General features: G+C 43.2%; 1 protein-coding gene across 1 annotated transcript; it reads right to left on the bottom strand.

Moving 5' to 3' along the window:
- Positions 1 to 644: 644 nt before the first annotated feature.
- Positions 645 to 10,895, bottom strand: LOC104268739 (chloride channel protein 1-like; the record flags this gene model as incomplete). The annotated part of the gene is made up of 11 exons (XM_009866641.1): positions 645 to 1,043; positions 1,531 to 1,617; positions 3,501 to 3,605; positions 4,247 to 4,285; positions 5,205 to 5,287; positions 6,985 to 7,090; positions 7,207 to 7,433; positions 7,942 to 8,075; positions 8,813 to 9,068; positions 9,156 to 9,266; positions 10,826 to 10,895. Coding segments are annotated over 11 exons (1,617 nt in total), but the record flags the coding sequence as incomplete, so codon positions are not given.
- Positions 10,896 to 12,997: the final 2,102 nt, after the last annotated feature.

Genomic DNA, 12,997 nt, shown 5'->3' with positions numbered 1-12,997 from the left:
GGACATGGCTCAGCTAAAGGACAGAGGAGAAGCTCCTAACTGCACCCCCATCCAGGAAAATCCCAGAGTGAAAACTGAGGAAAAATGTTCTGCATGGGAATGTTTGGCAGGGATGCAAGATAAGAGCTAGTGAAAAGGAGTTGCAGCAACATGGACAGGCTTGCAGTCAGAAGCAGCAATATGCTTCTAGGCTGGAGGTCTGTCTGTGTTTACACCGGTGCATGCGGGCCAGGTGTGCCTAGAAGGAAGACACCAGTGGAGAATAAAAAAGAGCTGCTCCCCATCCATTTTCCACATGGCAGATTGACCCAGAGTATCCTGACTGTGCCCAGCATTATTCATGTTCTGTTACAATCCCTTCTGCCATTTTATGTAGATTTGGTAGAAGCCTGAGCATTTTGAGCCTGCCCTTAGCCACCTTGCAGTCCACACGTGACCCCTGCACACACCTTTATAGTCCAACAGCTGAACAGTCTACAGAGAAAGTAAGCAGCAGCAGAAGGGGTCAGTCTGATGCCCCTTCTCCCAACTGAATCAATCCTCTGTGGGGATTGCAAAGAACATCCAAAAGCTTGTCTTTGAGGAACAAACACAAGAAGACTGACTCAACTGAAGAGTGTGATGGATTGCTCCCCTCACACCAGCTATAAGGCGACATCCTCATCCTCATCTTCATCCTCATCCACGTCAGTGGAGTGTAGGTTTATGTCCTTCAGGATGTCTGAGATACTTTCAGCAACTGGCCCTGTCAGCTCCATCTCTTCTGACTCAGTGTCACCGGCATAAGTGGAACACAAGGCTTTCCTCTCATCATGCAAGTGTGAGGGCTGGGAGGAGTGTGAAGAGGGAGGCAGTGGGCTCTCTGTGCCAAAGTCCACTGCTTGCTGGGCTGCCACCATGGGGTTGTCCTGCTGGCTCCACACGCGAGTGGCCTGACTGGCCTTCTCACTGCTGATGGAAGTCCGGTTGGTATCACGGAAACTAGCAAGAGGTGGGCGGAGGCGAACTCCAGAGCGTGTGGAGCCCTCTATTGCCTTCTGGAGCTATGAGAAGAGAAAAAATTCAGGAGAAAATAGATGAGAGGGATGCTGACCCAGCCCTGCCCAGCAGAAGTTTATCTACTCTTCAAGGTAAAGGGATCACAAATAGAGAGAGTCACAGCTCTACCTCTGAGGCTTATGGAGATTGGCTTTTACACTGCTGTTACAAGTTTTCATTTCACAGTAAATAACAAATTTTGCACCTCTTTCAGAGACAGTAACAGCCACTTAGTTCAGAGCCCTATGTTCACGAAAAGGATGGACCACCTAACATTGCTTTACACAACACCTGCTACCTCCTCTGAAATACAGTCATCCATTCCTCTATATGGCTTCCAAAGCGTGGACTCAGAATTCAATATCATAATGAAAATGTAGCAATCACAGTTATATACATTCCCAGCTGGATCCTCCGGCACCTGTAAGTTCTTGCAGTGATCCACAGGACATTTGCAGTTGATTAGGAGGAGATGAAAGGATCTGTACTTACCTCTTCCAAAGCCAGTACTCCCCTCAGCTTCCCCATACTGGTTACATAGGCATGGCTGAGGCCCAGTAGTGAGAATAATGTATGCGTCTATGAGCAAAACCACAAAAGGCCATTTCAGGGACTTTGGAAACTGGTAACATGGTACTAGAGCTGGGGCTTGGGATTCAGAAATGGGAATCACAAAGGCACGCAAGCGTGCAATTATCCCAGTGAGAACCTACCTATTCCCCTCCCCTGCTGTAGCTAGCAAATACTACCCTTTGGTCTTTCTACTGTGCAGCCATAGTTGGGAGTGTGCTGATGGAGAACACATTCTCAAGGTCACTCCCATCCTGCATTTGGCAAATAGAGATTCACATGCAACATGCTGTGTAACTGGGGACTTGTGCAGATCCTATTTCCTTTTGGTGGTGGAAATGAAACTGTCATGTAGTAATATGCAAAGTCAGAACCTGCTTCGGTTCTTTATTCCAGTGCTTTCATTAACATTAGAAAATTTCATAATATTTCCTGTCAAAACTTAAGCTTGTTGCTGCTTATCCAGTGCAGTGGGAGCAGGGAGCAAGTTATTCCTTTTCTTTTACAAAGCCTTCTTAAAAGGAGAGATATCACACTGCTGTCAGTCTTCTTTTCTTCAGCCTACATACACCCCATTATTTTACAGTTCTTCATAGATCAGGCTTTCTAAAACTTTCAGCATTCTCAGTGCTCATCCGTCACATATTTCCAGCCTCCAAGTTCTTTAAGCTGAGCTCTAGCTGAACTTCACCTGGGGCCTTAAATGAAGTTACTCTTTCACGGTTGGTGTTTACCTTTTTTTTAACATCACATAAGGTATTGAATGTCATGTTCAAATGTAAACTAGGGAAAATCTCATTTCTTAGAAACAAGACAATTTACCTTCATGTAAAAAAAATCAGAGTGATTAATACAATTGTATCATGATAAAGTATGATATTCTTGCCATTGTCAGTAGATCAGTAGTCTCACATTTAGTTCTAACTATGCATACCTCGGGTAGTTTGATTATTTATTCCTGCATTTTTTTGTGCATCCAAGTTAAGTTGTCTCTTATTTCAGTGTTTCTCGTTTGCTTTTTTTTTTACAAAAGGTATGAAACTTTCCCCATTTGCAGTCTTCAGGTATAATTCTTGTATCCCTGTATTCTCAAAGATAAATTGCTAGTGGCGTTCAGATTACTTCAGCCAGTCCTTTAGAAAACACCAAACTCACCTTAAGTATATGCTAACCTTTTCTTATTTTGCTCAAGGCTGAGATTTTACCCTTCTGATACACGTTAATCAACTAATTTTGTGCAAGACATATGCTGACTGTTCACATTAATGAATATTGATAAAAACACACACTGTGCACTTTTGCTTCAGTACATTGCTTTCTCTTTCCACTGAGTGAAAGCCCAGTCCTCTCTTACTCCTGATATACAATTGCTTTTATCCCCAGTCAACCTGTGCTGACTCTAGAAGTTGTGATCCACTTTGCCTTTTCCATGTGCTTCAGTTCAATGAAGAGCCTATGATACAGGGTGGTTTCAAGCAACTGTTGTCAAGCACTGTGGCAGACCCTTGACCCTGACAGAAACACCCGAAGAAATGCAAGAGTACTTATTCCAGAGCTGTACACTGACAAGGCAGAGTGTAAGGGTCAGTGCAATGCCCCCAGCAGCAAGGCATACAATGCTTCTGTTAATGTAGTAGCTGAAAGATCTTATGTGGTGTCTGAAAGCTATTTTAATAAATGTACTCAGACTTCTTATCATGCAGCCTTTCACAGGAAACTGGAGATACACGCAGAAGGTTATGGGAACAAACCGACTTCTGTAGCTGGATGTGGAAGTAGCTGGTGATGGTAGTTGTAGGTGAAAACAAGGAGAAGAAATAAGTCATAGACTAGACTTGCCATGATAGGGTAGAGAAAGACAGTTTATGCCCAAGAGAGATATCTGCACCCACCTTATGCAGGGAAGTCCTCTCCACGAGTTGGAACGGCGAAGGGTCTATGCGGCAGCTGTCAAAGCACACATTCTTGTTCAGCTCCTCCTGTTCCCAAGCATCTATCTGACGCAGGAATGAAGAGGAATCAATTTCACAGTAGTCAGTAGTGTTGGTGTCTTGTGTACCTAGACTAGTCCCATTCTCATGTTAATGCTTCTTCCTTCCTGTGTAGATTATTAATCTTGCCCATTATATCACACCCCTCAGGTTTTCCAGCCCTTCCTTGCCAGATGTCAAGTCCTTATGGAAACAGAGCAATTTCAGTACCTCAGAGGTTTTCTGCAAATGTGAGGTTTTGCCCCTTTAAAGAGGGAGTGAACATCTTAGTTTTCCTTTTTGAGTGCATCTTCCCCCTGTCATTGCAAGATAATTGTTCCTTTGTGTAACAAATGAAGGAACAGCACAGACCTACAGAAAGATTTAGGTGAGGGGAGGCCTGTGGAGGTCTCTAGCCCAAAGCAGGGCTGACTTCAGAGTTAGATCAGATTAGTCTGAGGCCTACTCAGCACATCTAGCAGAACAATCTCTCCTCTTATTGGATGAGACTTGCTCACTGTGCAACTCTAAGAAGAAAATGGCTTTAGCTATGGCTTTATGTGGCAATCACTGAAGTTGTTAAGTGGTTTAGGAAGTATTGTAAATTACAGGAAATGGGCAAAAGAAGCACTCAGTTAACCTCACCCCCTTTCTGTGCCCAGTCTCACCTCTTCTGGACTCATTGTTTCAATGACTTCTGCTGGCACCTGTGGGAGAAAACAGTGTTCAGGTCAGACAAAGAATGCACGGTTTCGTAGACTTCTGAAAGGAAAAATTTGCACAGCCTCCTCATCCCATGTGGTCCTCTTTTTATCCCAAAGTGTTTAGATTTTCTTTGTAGTCCTGCTTTATACGGTTTACTCTGTAGAATCATAGAATCAATAAGGTTGGAAAAGACCTCTAATATTATCAAGGCCAACTGTCAACCCAACACTACTATGACTACTAAACCATATTCTGAATTGCCATGTATACAAGTTTTTGAACACCTCCAGGGATGGTGACTCCACCACTTCCCTGGGCACAGTGTTGCAATGCTTCACTCTACTTGCTGTGCTTCCCTTGCTAATGAAGATTGACTGTGGAGTGCTGGTGGAGCAATTCAGGTGCCTAAACATGGTCATCTAGCACTGCTTTAGATGCTTTCAGATGTCTCTCATGGGATCCAGCGACTGCCATAGAGTGGGTGGGAATCCCACAGACTCTGTCTGATATTCACCAACACTGTGCAGATGTCAGAACAAGAACATCTAACATGGCACAAGACAAAAGCGTAATTTCATTTTTATCTGACCAAAACTGTTTGCCAAATAGAATATAACTACGCTTCATTCCAGGTTAGCTAAAATAGCATTAAGTTATTCACTGAGAAAAAGATGCCCACACTGAATCATGATGGTATCCTTGACACCTGAGCACAGACAGATCTTTAGGGAGTTGCACACTCCTTCACAGTAACCACATCCTTTCTCCTTAGAGAGACTTCCCAACTGATGATGTCAGAGTTCAGGACCGTAAGTGTGTCCATGCTTTGGCCAAATCCTGAATGGCTTTGAGTAGTAGGTTCTATTTCCATTGCATTCCCTCTCCTCTTCAGGGTACTACTAGGCTTTCTGTGTCCCTAACCTGAGTGGCACTCTCTGCTTCAAGTGGACACTTGTAATGGCACAAGAGCTGCTGGATCAGTTGCCTCAAACTCCTGAAATTGCCTAAAGGATAAAAACAAATACATGGATAAGAGAGAAGAACAAGTGAGACAAAAATACAAAGACTCATGCTTGTTTCCTTGCCCAAGACAGGCTGGGGAATAATGTGAGAGACATAGATGGTAAATGACAGGGCTGAGCCACTCACAATCTAGCATTCAATTTATTAGATGCTGTCTGGGAAATGCTGGAATGAATATTCCCATGCAATATCTTTTCCTCAGGGAGAAGAAACAAATCATTGCAAAGTAGCCCTTGCAGATACTATTCATAGATCAGTGTCCCTGAAGGAAACAAAACAAAACCAGAAGCAAGACTACTAACACAGCAAACAATCTGAGACAAGGTATTAAATGCTGTGATGAGAGGTTTCTGCAGTCCGCGAAGAGAATGTGGTTTGATGGGTGAGTATGGAAAGGGGAGGTGAGAATTTGGAAATTACTTCAAAGACAAAACACATCAACAGCCTGAATGTGACAGGTACAAAAGGGTGACGAGTCCATGGGTTTGTGCCACTAGTGTAATGGTGGGAGTGAAAAAGACTGCAGAATCATTCTCCCGGGCAGGACAGTCAGGAATTGGCAAAGAGGAGGAGATGGGGTTTGGTGATGTTGTGAAGCGAACAAGGCTGTGGAGGAAGGTTGGTCAGAAACAATGACAGCTGTGAACCAAGCTAAAAACTGTGGCAGGGAAAGGCCTTGTGAAGTCACCCCTGCTCCACTTCCTCTGGTCACTCCTCGATCGCTTCACATAAAATGTCTCACACACATCCTTGTTTTGATGTGATTCTTTTTCTGCTCTGGTAAAGAAGGTGGATGGCTGTCCCACCACTCTACTGGTCTGGAAGCATAAAGTGGATTTTCCTATGCCTTAGAGGTTAAGTCACACATGAGTGGGGTTAAGGAACCAGAATGTGCTATATCCTATATTACATTATAGCCTTCGGGTGCCTAAAAGCATAAGCCAGAGCCTTATCCTCTGTATTCATTTTCAATATTGGGCTACACCTCTGTGCTTACACACTCTCTGCATATTTCAAGACATGTATAGGAAAAATCCTGCATCAAATATACATGATGTATGATTCAGAAATGAGCTGAGTACTGTCTTAGAAGCAGTCTATATTAGCTTTGCTTCCAAGGCATTACTCAGCTCATTTCTGAATCATATATAATGAATACAAAGAACACAATGCATCAATATTTGTCCATCATAGTAATGTAGCTGAATCAGAGATGCATGTCCATGAGAGGAGCTGTTAAGTTTTGGGGATGGCTGAGCAACAGCCTAAGCTACTTAAAAAACAAGTACAGATGTTTAGCTCTCAGGCTGTGTTTCCCAGGGAATTTCATTCATGGGATGAAAGAGGCAAGAGATTGGATCCTTCCGCAGGGACTCTCCAGAAAATGCCTGGGGAGATGTTGTTGCAAAGGATCGAGTGGGGAGTACTAACCGAGAGAGCGCAACATGAATGGGTTTGCTTTTGCCATGCTCTCTAAGGGATCACAATCAGAAGATACTTCTAGGTATGTCACACTGATGTTGAGGTGTATTAACCTAGTAACTTTAATACAGACACAGCAGAGAAATCTCCTCCATATCTCTGGGATGTCAGTATCTAGCACAGGCACATAAACACAGCAAGAAAGCTTCCACAAGCTGGCTCGGATGTGTCTTGGACATACAAGAAGTTACCATACCTGTGACTTGTTGTGACTCCAAAGTTTCAGGCATTTGTTTATGAGGACTTGTCGGGCCATTGGGCTCCTCTGGGTAACTGGGAGTGGGACTTGGGGGCTGAGGCAGCTGCTACAGAAAGGAGAAAAAATAAAGTCCACCCTATGTAATTTCTTTCTCAGCCTGTCCAAATGCCTTACGACTTCTTAAGGAGTCTCCGTGTTGCAGTCTCTCCACTTCCTCACCTCTCCCTTCTCATCTGTATCCTCATCTTCATCGACATAAGCAAAAGATTCATGCTTCAGCTTTGGTAGGGTTGCCCACGGTCCCTTGCTGTGCCCATCATAGGGTGCCTCAGACAACTTCTGCTGCATTTCTCTGTTGAGGAGCCGTCGCCGTTCCGGGCTTATATGTCTCTGGAGGAGAGCCTGCAGCTCAGATCGCTCGACAGACCCCAGAAGGATCATGGTCTCTGAACAACACAGAGCAGAGAAGCCATTAAAGCCACTTCAGAGTTTTGAATGTCCCCTGCCCACACTGTCCCTTCCTCCCTCGAATCTCTGCAAAGCGCTCAAACTTGTACTATTCAGAGCTGTACAAGAGTCATTGACTGGTCCTCCTAGTTACTGATAACACACTGCACGTCTGTGAGAAGCTTGCTACTCCTCAGTTGCGCCACTCCTCAGCACCACATTAGAAGCAGGTTCTTTACTTATGCAAGATCCCTCACTGCTGTCACAGAACAGTCCACAAACTTCCCCCACACCTCTCTTACCTGCTGGATCTGCTTCACAGCCCACACTCCAGCTTACCTGTCTGACCAGCTGGAACAGCCTTCTGTCATGCATCATCCATAGTGGAAGATTTTAGGATGATTTTTTTTTATGTCTCCTTCACAGCATGTAATTTGAAAGCTAGTTTCTTTGGCTCTTTAAACTGAGACGGTCTTAAGGAAGGACCTGTTTCTCCACATTGCTTACCTTGTGAGTCCACCAAAGGCAAAGTCTTAACGGTCGTGCTTTGGAGTACAGTTTGCAAGTCTCGGTATTTACAATCGGAGGAGACGAATTTAACGTCTTGGACCATAATATCCTCAACAAAGATATTGTATTTGCTGTGAATTTATGGACAATAAGGGCAAGGTTATAATATTAAAAATATCTAGCAGATAAATTCCTTAAAGAAATATATAAATGACCTCTTCTTTAAAAAGTGTTCTCATGACAGTTGATAATCTGTGAGAGTAACCAAAGATCTTTCTAACAGATTAACTTTCCAATTCAGATTAACTTTCCAATGCAGATTAACTGGATTTGCATTATAGGTGTATTCCACTCCATTACCCCTCACCATAAAAATACACACATAGATATATGTACAGATGTTTTATGTATACATACCTATGTATATTATATGTACTAGAGAGGGAAAGGCACATATATGAATAATTTAATTTTTCTATAAGAAAAATATCCAAATAAAATGATATTTCAAGCATTTGCTGGAGAAAACAACACAAACTCCACTGGATTTAGAAAAAAATGGAAATGAGGCATCTGATTTTTAAATTTTTTAACTGAAGCAATTTGGCAAGATTCATACAAGTTCAGTAATGTTTCAGATTCTTCAAATCCGTGCTTTTAGTGAAAGAAGACAACTTTTCTCCATTTCTCTTTATGAACCCTAGTCCTGCTATACCATTTGCTTTTTCTTGCTGCAGGCCTATTCTGTCGTTTTATTTTCTCTGTGGCACTATCCCCTTTTCATGACCTCTTATTCTCCCATGTTCTTACCCTCTTCTGCTTTACTTCTTTGCCACTCCCCACCTCCACCTCTGTTTTACTACTATACCTTATGTGATTCCAGCCCAGGTCTGGTAGGTAGGGCAACTTCTTCACCTGGATGATGCTATCATAGAGGCTGGGCTGCAGACTCTGGGCCACCATGTTGGCAAGAATGACAGCCACCATCATGGGGAGGATGTGGGAGATCTGACCCGTTAGCTCAAAGCAGATCACAGCCGTGGAGACGGTGTGGCTCACTGCTCCTGTCATTGCTGCTGCACCTTTTCGAGGTAGGGTGGAAAAGGAATAGGGAGAGACAAAGTCTGTCATACAGAGGCAGCATGTCATGTCAACCAGTAATGTCATGGGGATGGGGCCAGGCGAAGAAAAAGAAAGACATAGAGACTCACCAATGACAGCATACCCTCCAGGTAAGATTTGATAAACAATACCATCAAAGAGGATCCCGTTGGGAAAAAGGGATGCCATGATTTCCCCAATAAGACGACCAAATGCAGCACCTGGAAAATATTACTGACAGTTACGGAATTAACATCTAAGGCACACTCAGTCAGTGCCGTGCAGCTGTGCTGGGCTTTCACTTGAGTATTTTCTAGCAGAAGCAAAACCAACTTACATTAAAATGACACTGGGGACTAAAGAGTAGTACTCAGTTACAATATACACAAGTTAGACTTCAAGAAGAGAAAAAGGTACTAAGACATGTAAATGCAGTTGATCCCTCATTCTTCCACTTAGGCACACCAGGCACAGCAGTGTTTGTGATTCCCAGGTAAGAGGAAATATTTTCAGAATATGTACAATGTCAGTACAGATCATAGTTGAGGCCCATCACACATGCATTTTATGAATATCCAAACACTAGAATCACACCTTACAGAAGAGTTTAGGTGGGAAGAGACTTTTGGAGGTCTTGTCCTGAACCCTTCTCACAACACGGCTAATTTCAAAGTGAGATCAAGTGACCCAGGGCCTTATTCAGACAAGCTTTAAAAGACTGCAAGGATGGAGATTCTCCAGCCTTTCCAAGCAACTGAACCAGAGAAACAATTTTTTTCTTACTTCCCATCAGAATTTCACCTATTGCAGCTTACGCCTTTACTTTCTATTTATTGTTTGTCTCTAAGAGGAGTCTTTCTATTCTCTCTATCCCCTGCTGCATTAGGTGATGAAGGTTGCAATTAGATCCCCTCTTGCACCGCAGGCTGAACAAGCCCAGCTTCCTCAGGCTCTGCTTGTTTGCTTTGTACTCCAGCTCCCCAATAATCTCAGTGGCCTCCACTGGAGTCATTGCACTTTGTCAAAATCTCTTGTATCGGTGGAGACAAAACGGCACGATATTCCAAAAAACTGTGCCCAAAATGCTGAATGCTGGGCAGTAACCAATTCCTTTGCCTTACTGGCTAGGCTTTTCCTAACACAGCCTTGTTTGTGATTAGCCTTCAGCACTGAGAGGGCTTGCTACTGACTTGCTACAGACATCCTTAGTGCACATCATTTCATATAAGAGCTGTGGGTACTTAATACTGAACTTCATGAGCTTGTATGCTTTAGTCTAAAATAGCCTCTCTTTCTTAACATTAGCATCATATTATTTTTATTTTTTGGTCTTAAAAAATAATAAACTCTTGTATAATACCATTTTTCAGTCAGAAGAAATGAGTAAGTCATGGATTACATTGCAGGTGCTAGTTTTGAGGTTGTAACTTCTAGCTGTCCTTCAGGTGTGAAAGAAGCAATTAATTGTAGGATGAAAGCTTCTATACAAGTGAAGAGGCAGAGAAATTAGAAGGCCGTGGCTCAGCATGCCTCCCCACAGCGTGTTGTTCCTTATGTAAAAGGGCAGGGATTTCCTCTTCAGCATTTGGATTTGGGGGTGGGAAAATGACAAATGCAGAGACTCAGAAACTGGTATATGGACAACGAAGCTTGTCAGAGACATCAGGTGATGACTCATCCACTAGAAGAAACCTACTGGGTACGTATGCAATGTTTCTCTTCTCCTCTTCTCCTCTCCACCTCTCAGACTTACACGCTGCAATACAGAATTGAAACTCACCTAGAACAAAAACAGGCATGAAGCCTCCACAGGGGATTGGCATTGTGGTAGCAACAACAGCCATCCAGAACTAGAACAGAGGTAGACGGTGTGGTTGTTACTTAGCAGCAATAACATTTCCTGCCGCCCCACTCTACCACCCCGCATGTGAATCCATGAGGAGTCATGTTCTGAGGGATGTGGCAGTTCAGCCAGAAAGTCAACGGTACGGGGGCTGTGGAGTGTGAAGGGGAGTGGGAGGAACTTTGGCAATACACTGGCACTGACGCAGAGGACCTCTGGGTAACTGCTGTGGTGTCAGGGAAGCTGAATCACCAAGGGGGTAGCTGTCTTCCCCAACTCCCTGCTCCCAGAATGGCTAATTACTAAGTTAAATCACATTGATCAGGGCCTTATCCAGGTGAGTTCTGAACGTTTTGAAGGGTGGAGATGTCCCACTGCTGACCCACAGTCATTGGAGAATTTTTTCCTGAAGTCCAACTGTCCTAAGTTTCCCTTATTCTACCTTGTGTCTGTTGCCTCTTGTCCTGTCACAGTTGGGCAAAATGATGAAATCTGTCCTGGTGCTGCTAAGACCAATTTAAATACTGACTTAGGCTAGCACATATAGAGTTCTTCTGGAGGCAGAAGCTTAATCTTACAAAAACCTCAAAGGCCAATATGCTCAGACCTTCTCAGGCAGTATGACAAGAGATTTCCACAGCTGAGAGAAACACAGAGAATACTGCTGTTGCAAAAACTTGTACAAAGTACTGTACTGGCAATGTACCCCTTGCTCCAGCTGTATCTTCCATAGGAGAGGGAGACAACCATGGTCCAGCCCATCAAGAGCAATACTTTCAGGTGTTTCAGGACCTTATTCTCCTCAGAACGGCAAATGCTTCCTGTTCAAGGTTCACCTTTGAGAAGGTGATGCCTTTGCAGGCATTGTTGTAGCTGTAGACAGATGAGATACTAATATCTAGACAGGGAGTTTGGTGAGAGGAAATAAACCCAAGGCAGATTTTCTGCTGTAACACTCAGAGTGTGGTTTGTGTAAAAGGGGAAATGATGCTAAGATGAAGCCTGCCAATTAGGAAAGCCCACAACAAAGGTAATTAAGAGCCAGTAGAACAGCATTTCTCAGCCCATTGTAGAGGAACATGCTGTGAGGATGGGTTGGACCATCAGTTTGATACTGGCTGTTGCTCTTCCTTCCACAAACCATTTGAATATTCCACAAAAGAAGCTCCTGGCTGGCCACAGAGGCCAGCAATCTGCAGAAACTGAGTACTGCTAGCTAAGCTCTGTCTTGTAGTACCAAACCCAGGCTAAATACAGCTAAGAACTGCAGTGGAGAATCAGGCCAAGTCTTTGCCCAGAGTCAAAGCAGCAGTTTTTTTTTTATGTGGTCTATCCCAACTCTGAACATATCCAGAAGAAAATTACTGCTTGGAGACATCTAGTGAGTTGAGAAAGCCTTTAGCTAAGTTAGGGGAACAGGTGGGCTCAGATATACCATGTAGTCCATGCTTCTTTTATTCAGGCAAATGAGACCTTATCTGCTCTATACAATATAATCAGAGTTATCACAGAAGCAGAACTTTGAACTGCCTGTCAGAAATTTAATACAGCGTTTTACTTTAGGTGGAATCAGCTGTGCCAATCAGTAATTGATATCTGTTCCTGATCCACTGAAATTGTTCAGCTGATATTGCAAGGTGGCCTCAGCTCTTTTGCTTCTTTGCAACAAAAAATTAATTTTACCCCTTTATCTTTCCTCCCACCCTGAGGAAAAAAAGTCTTTCTTGCTACTTGTATTTTGAACACATGAATATAATATTTTCTTCTTTCAAATATCTTTTCTTGCTCTGTGATATATCAGTTAGACAGCTGATCCTTTCAGAGGCTGAACAGTTGCAACTTCCACAGACCGTGTCAGCTCTGAACATTTAATATGCTGTTGTTTCCCAAGAACTGAGCAATACTGTTTTCATCTGCATTTCTCCATCAAGTTACAGCGCTGCTAACAAATCTTTGAGCCTCATGCAACTATAGATTGTGCTTGCATATGTTTATTTTTCTCCTGTCTGTAGTCAGGAATATCAGGTAGACTGTATCAGACCAAATATATTGTATAGTATATATATACTGTATATATATATAGTATATAGTATATATACAGTATATATA

The sequence above is a fragment of the Apaloderma vittatum genome, unplaced genomic scaffold (assembly GCF_000703405.1).
Source record: "Apaloderma vittatum isolate BGI_N311 unplaced genomic scaffold, ASM70340v1 Scaffold12273, whole genome shotgun sequence".
Classification (NCBI taxonomy): Eukaryota; Metazoa; Chordata; class Aves; order Trogoniformes; family Trogonidae; genus Apaloderma; species Apaloderma vittatum.
This window is presented reverse-complemented; position numbering and strand designations above follow the sequence as displayed.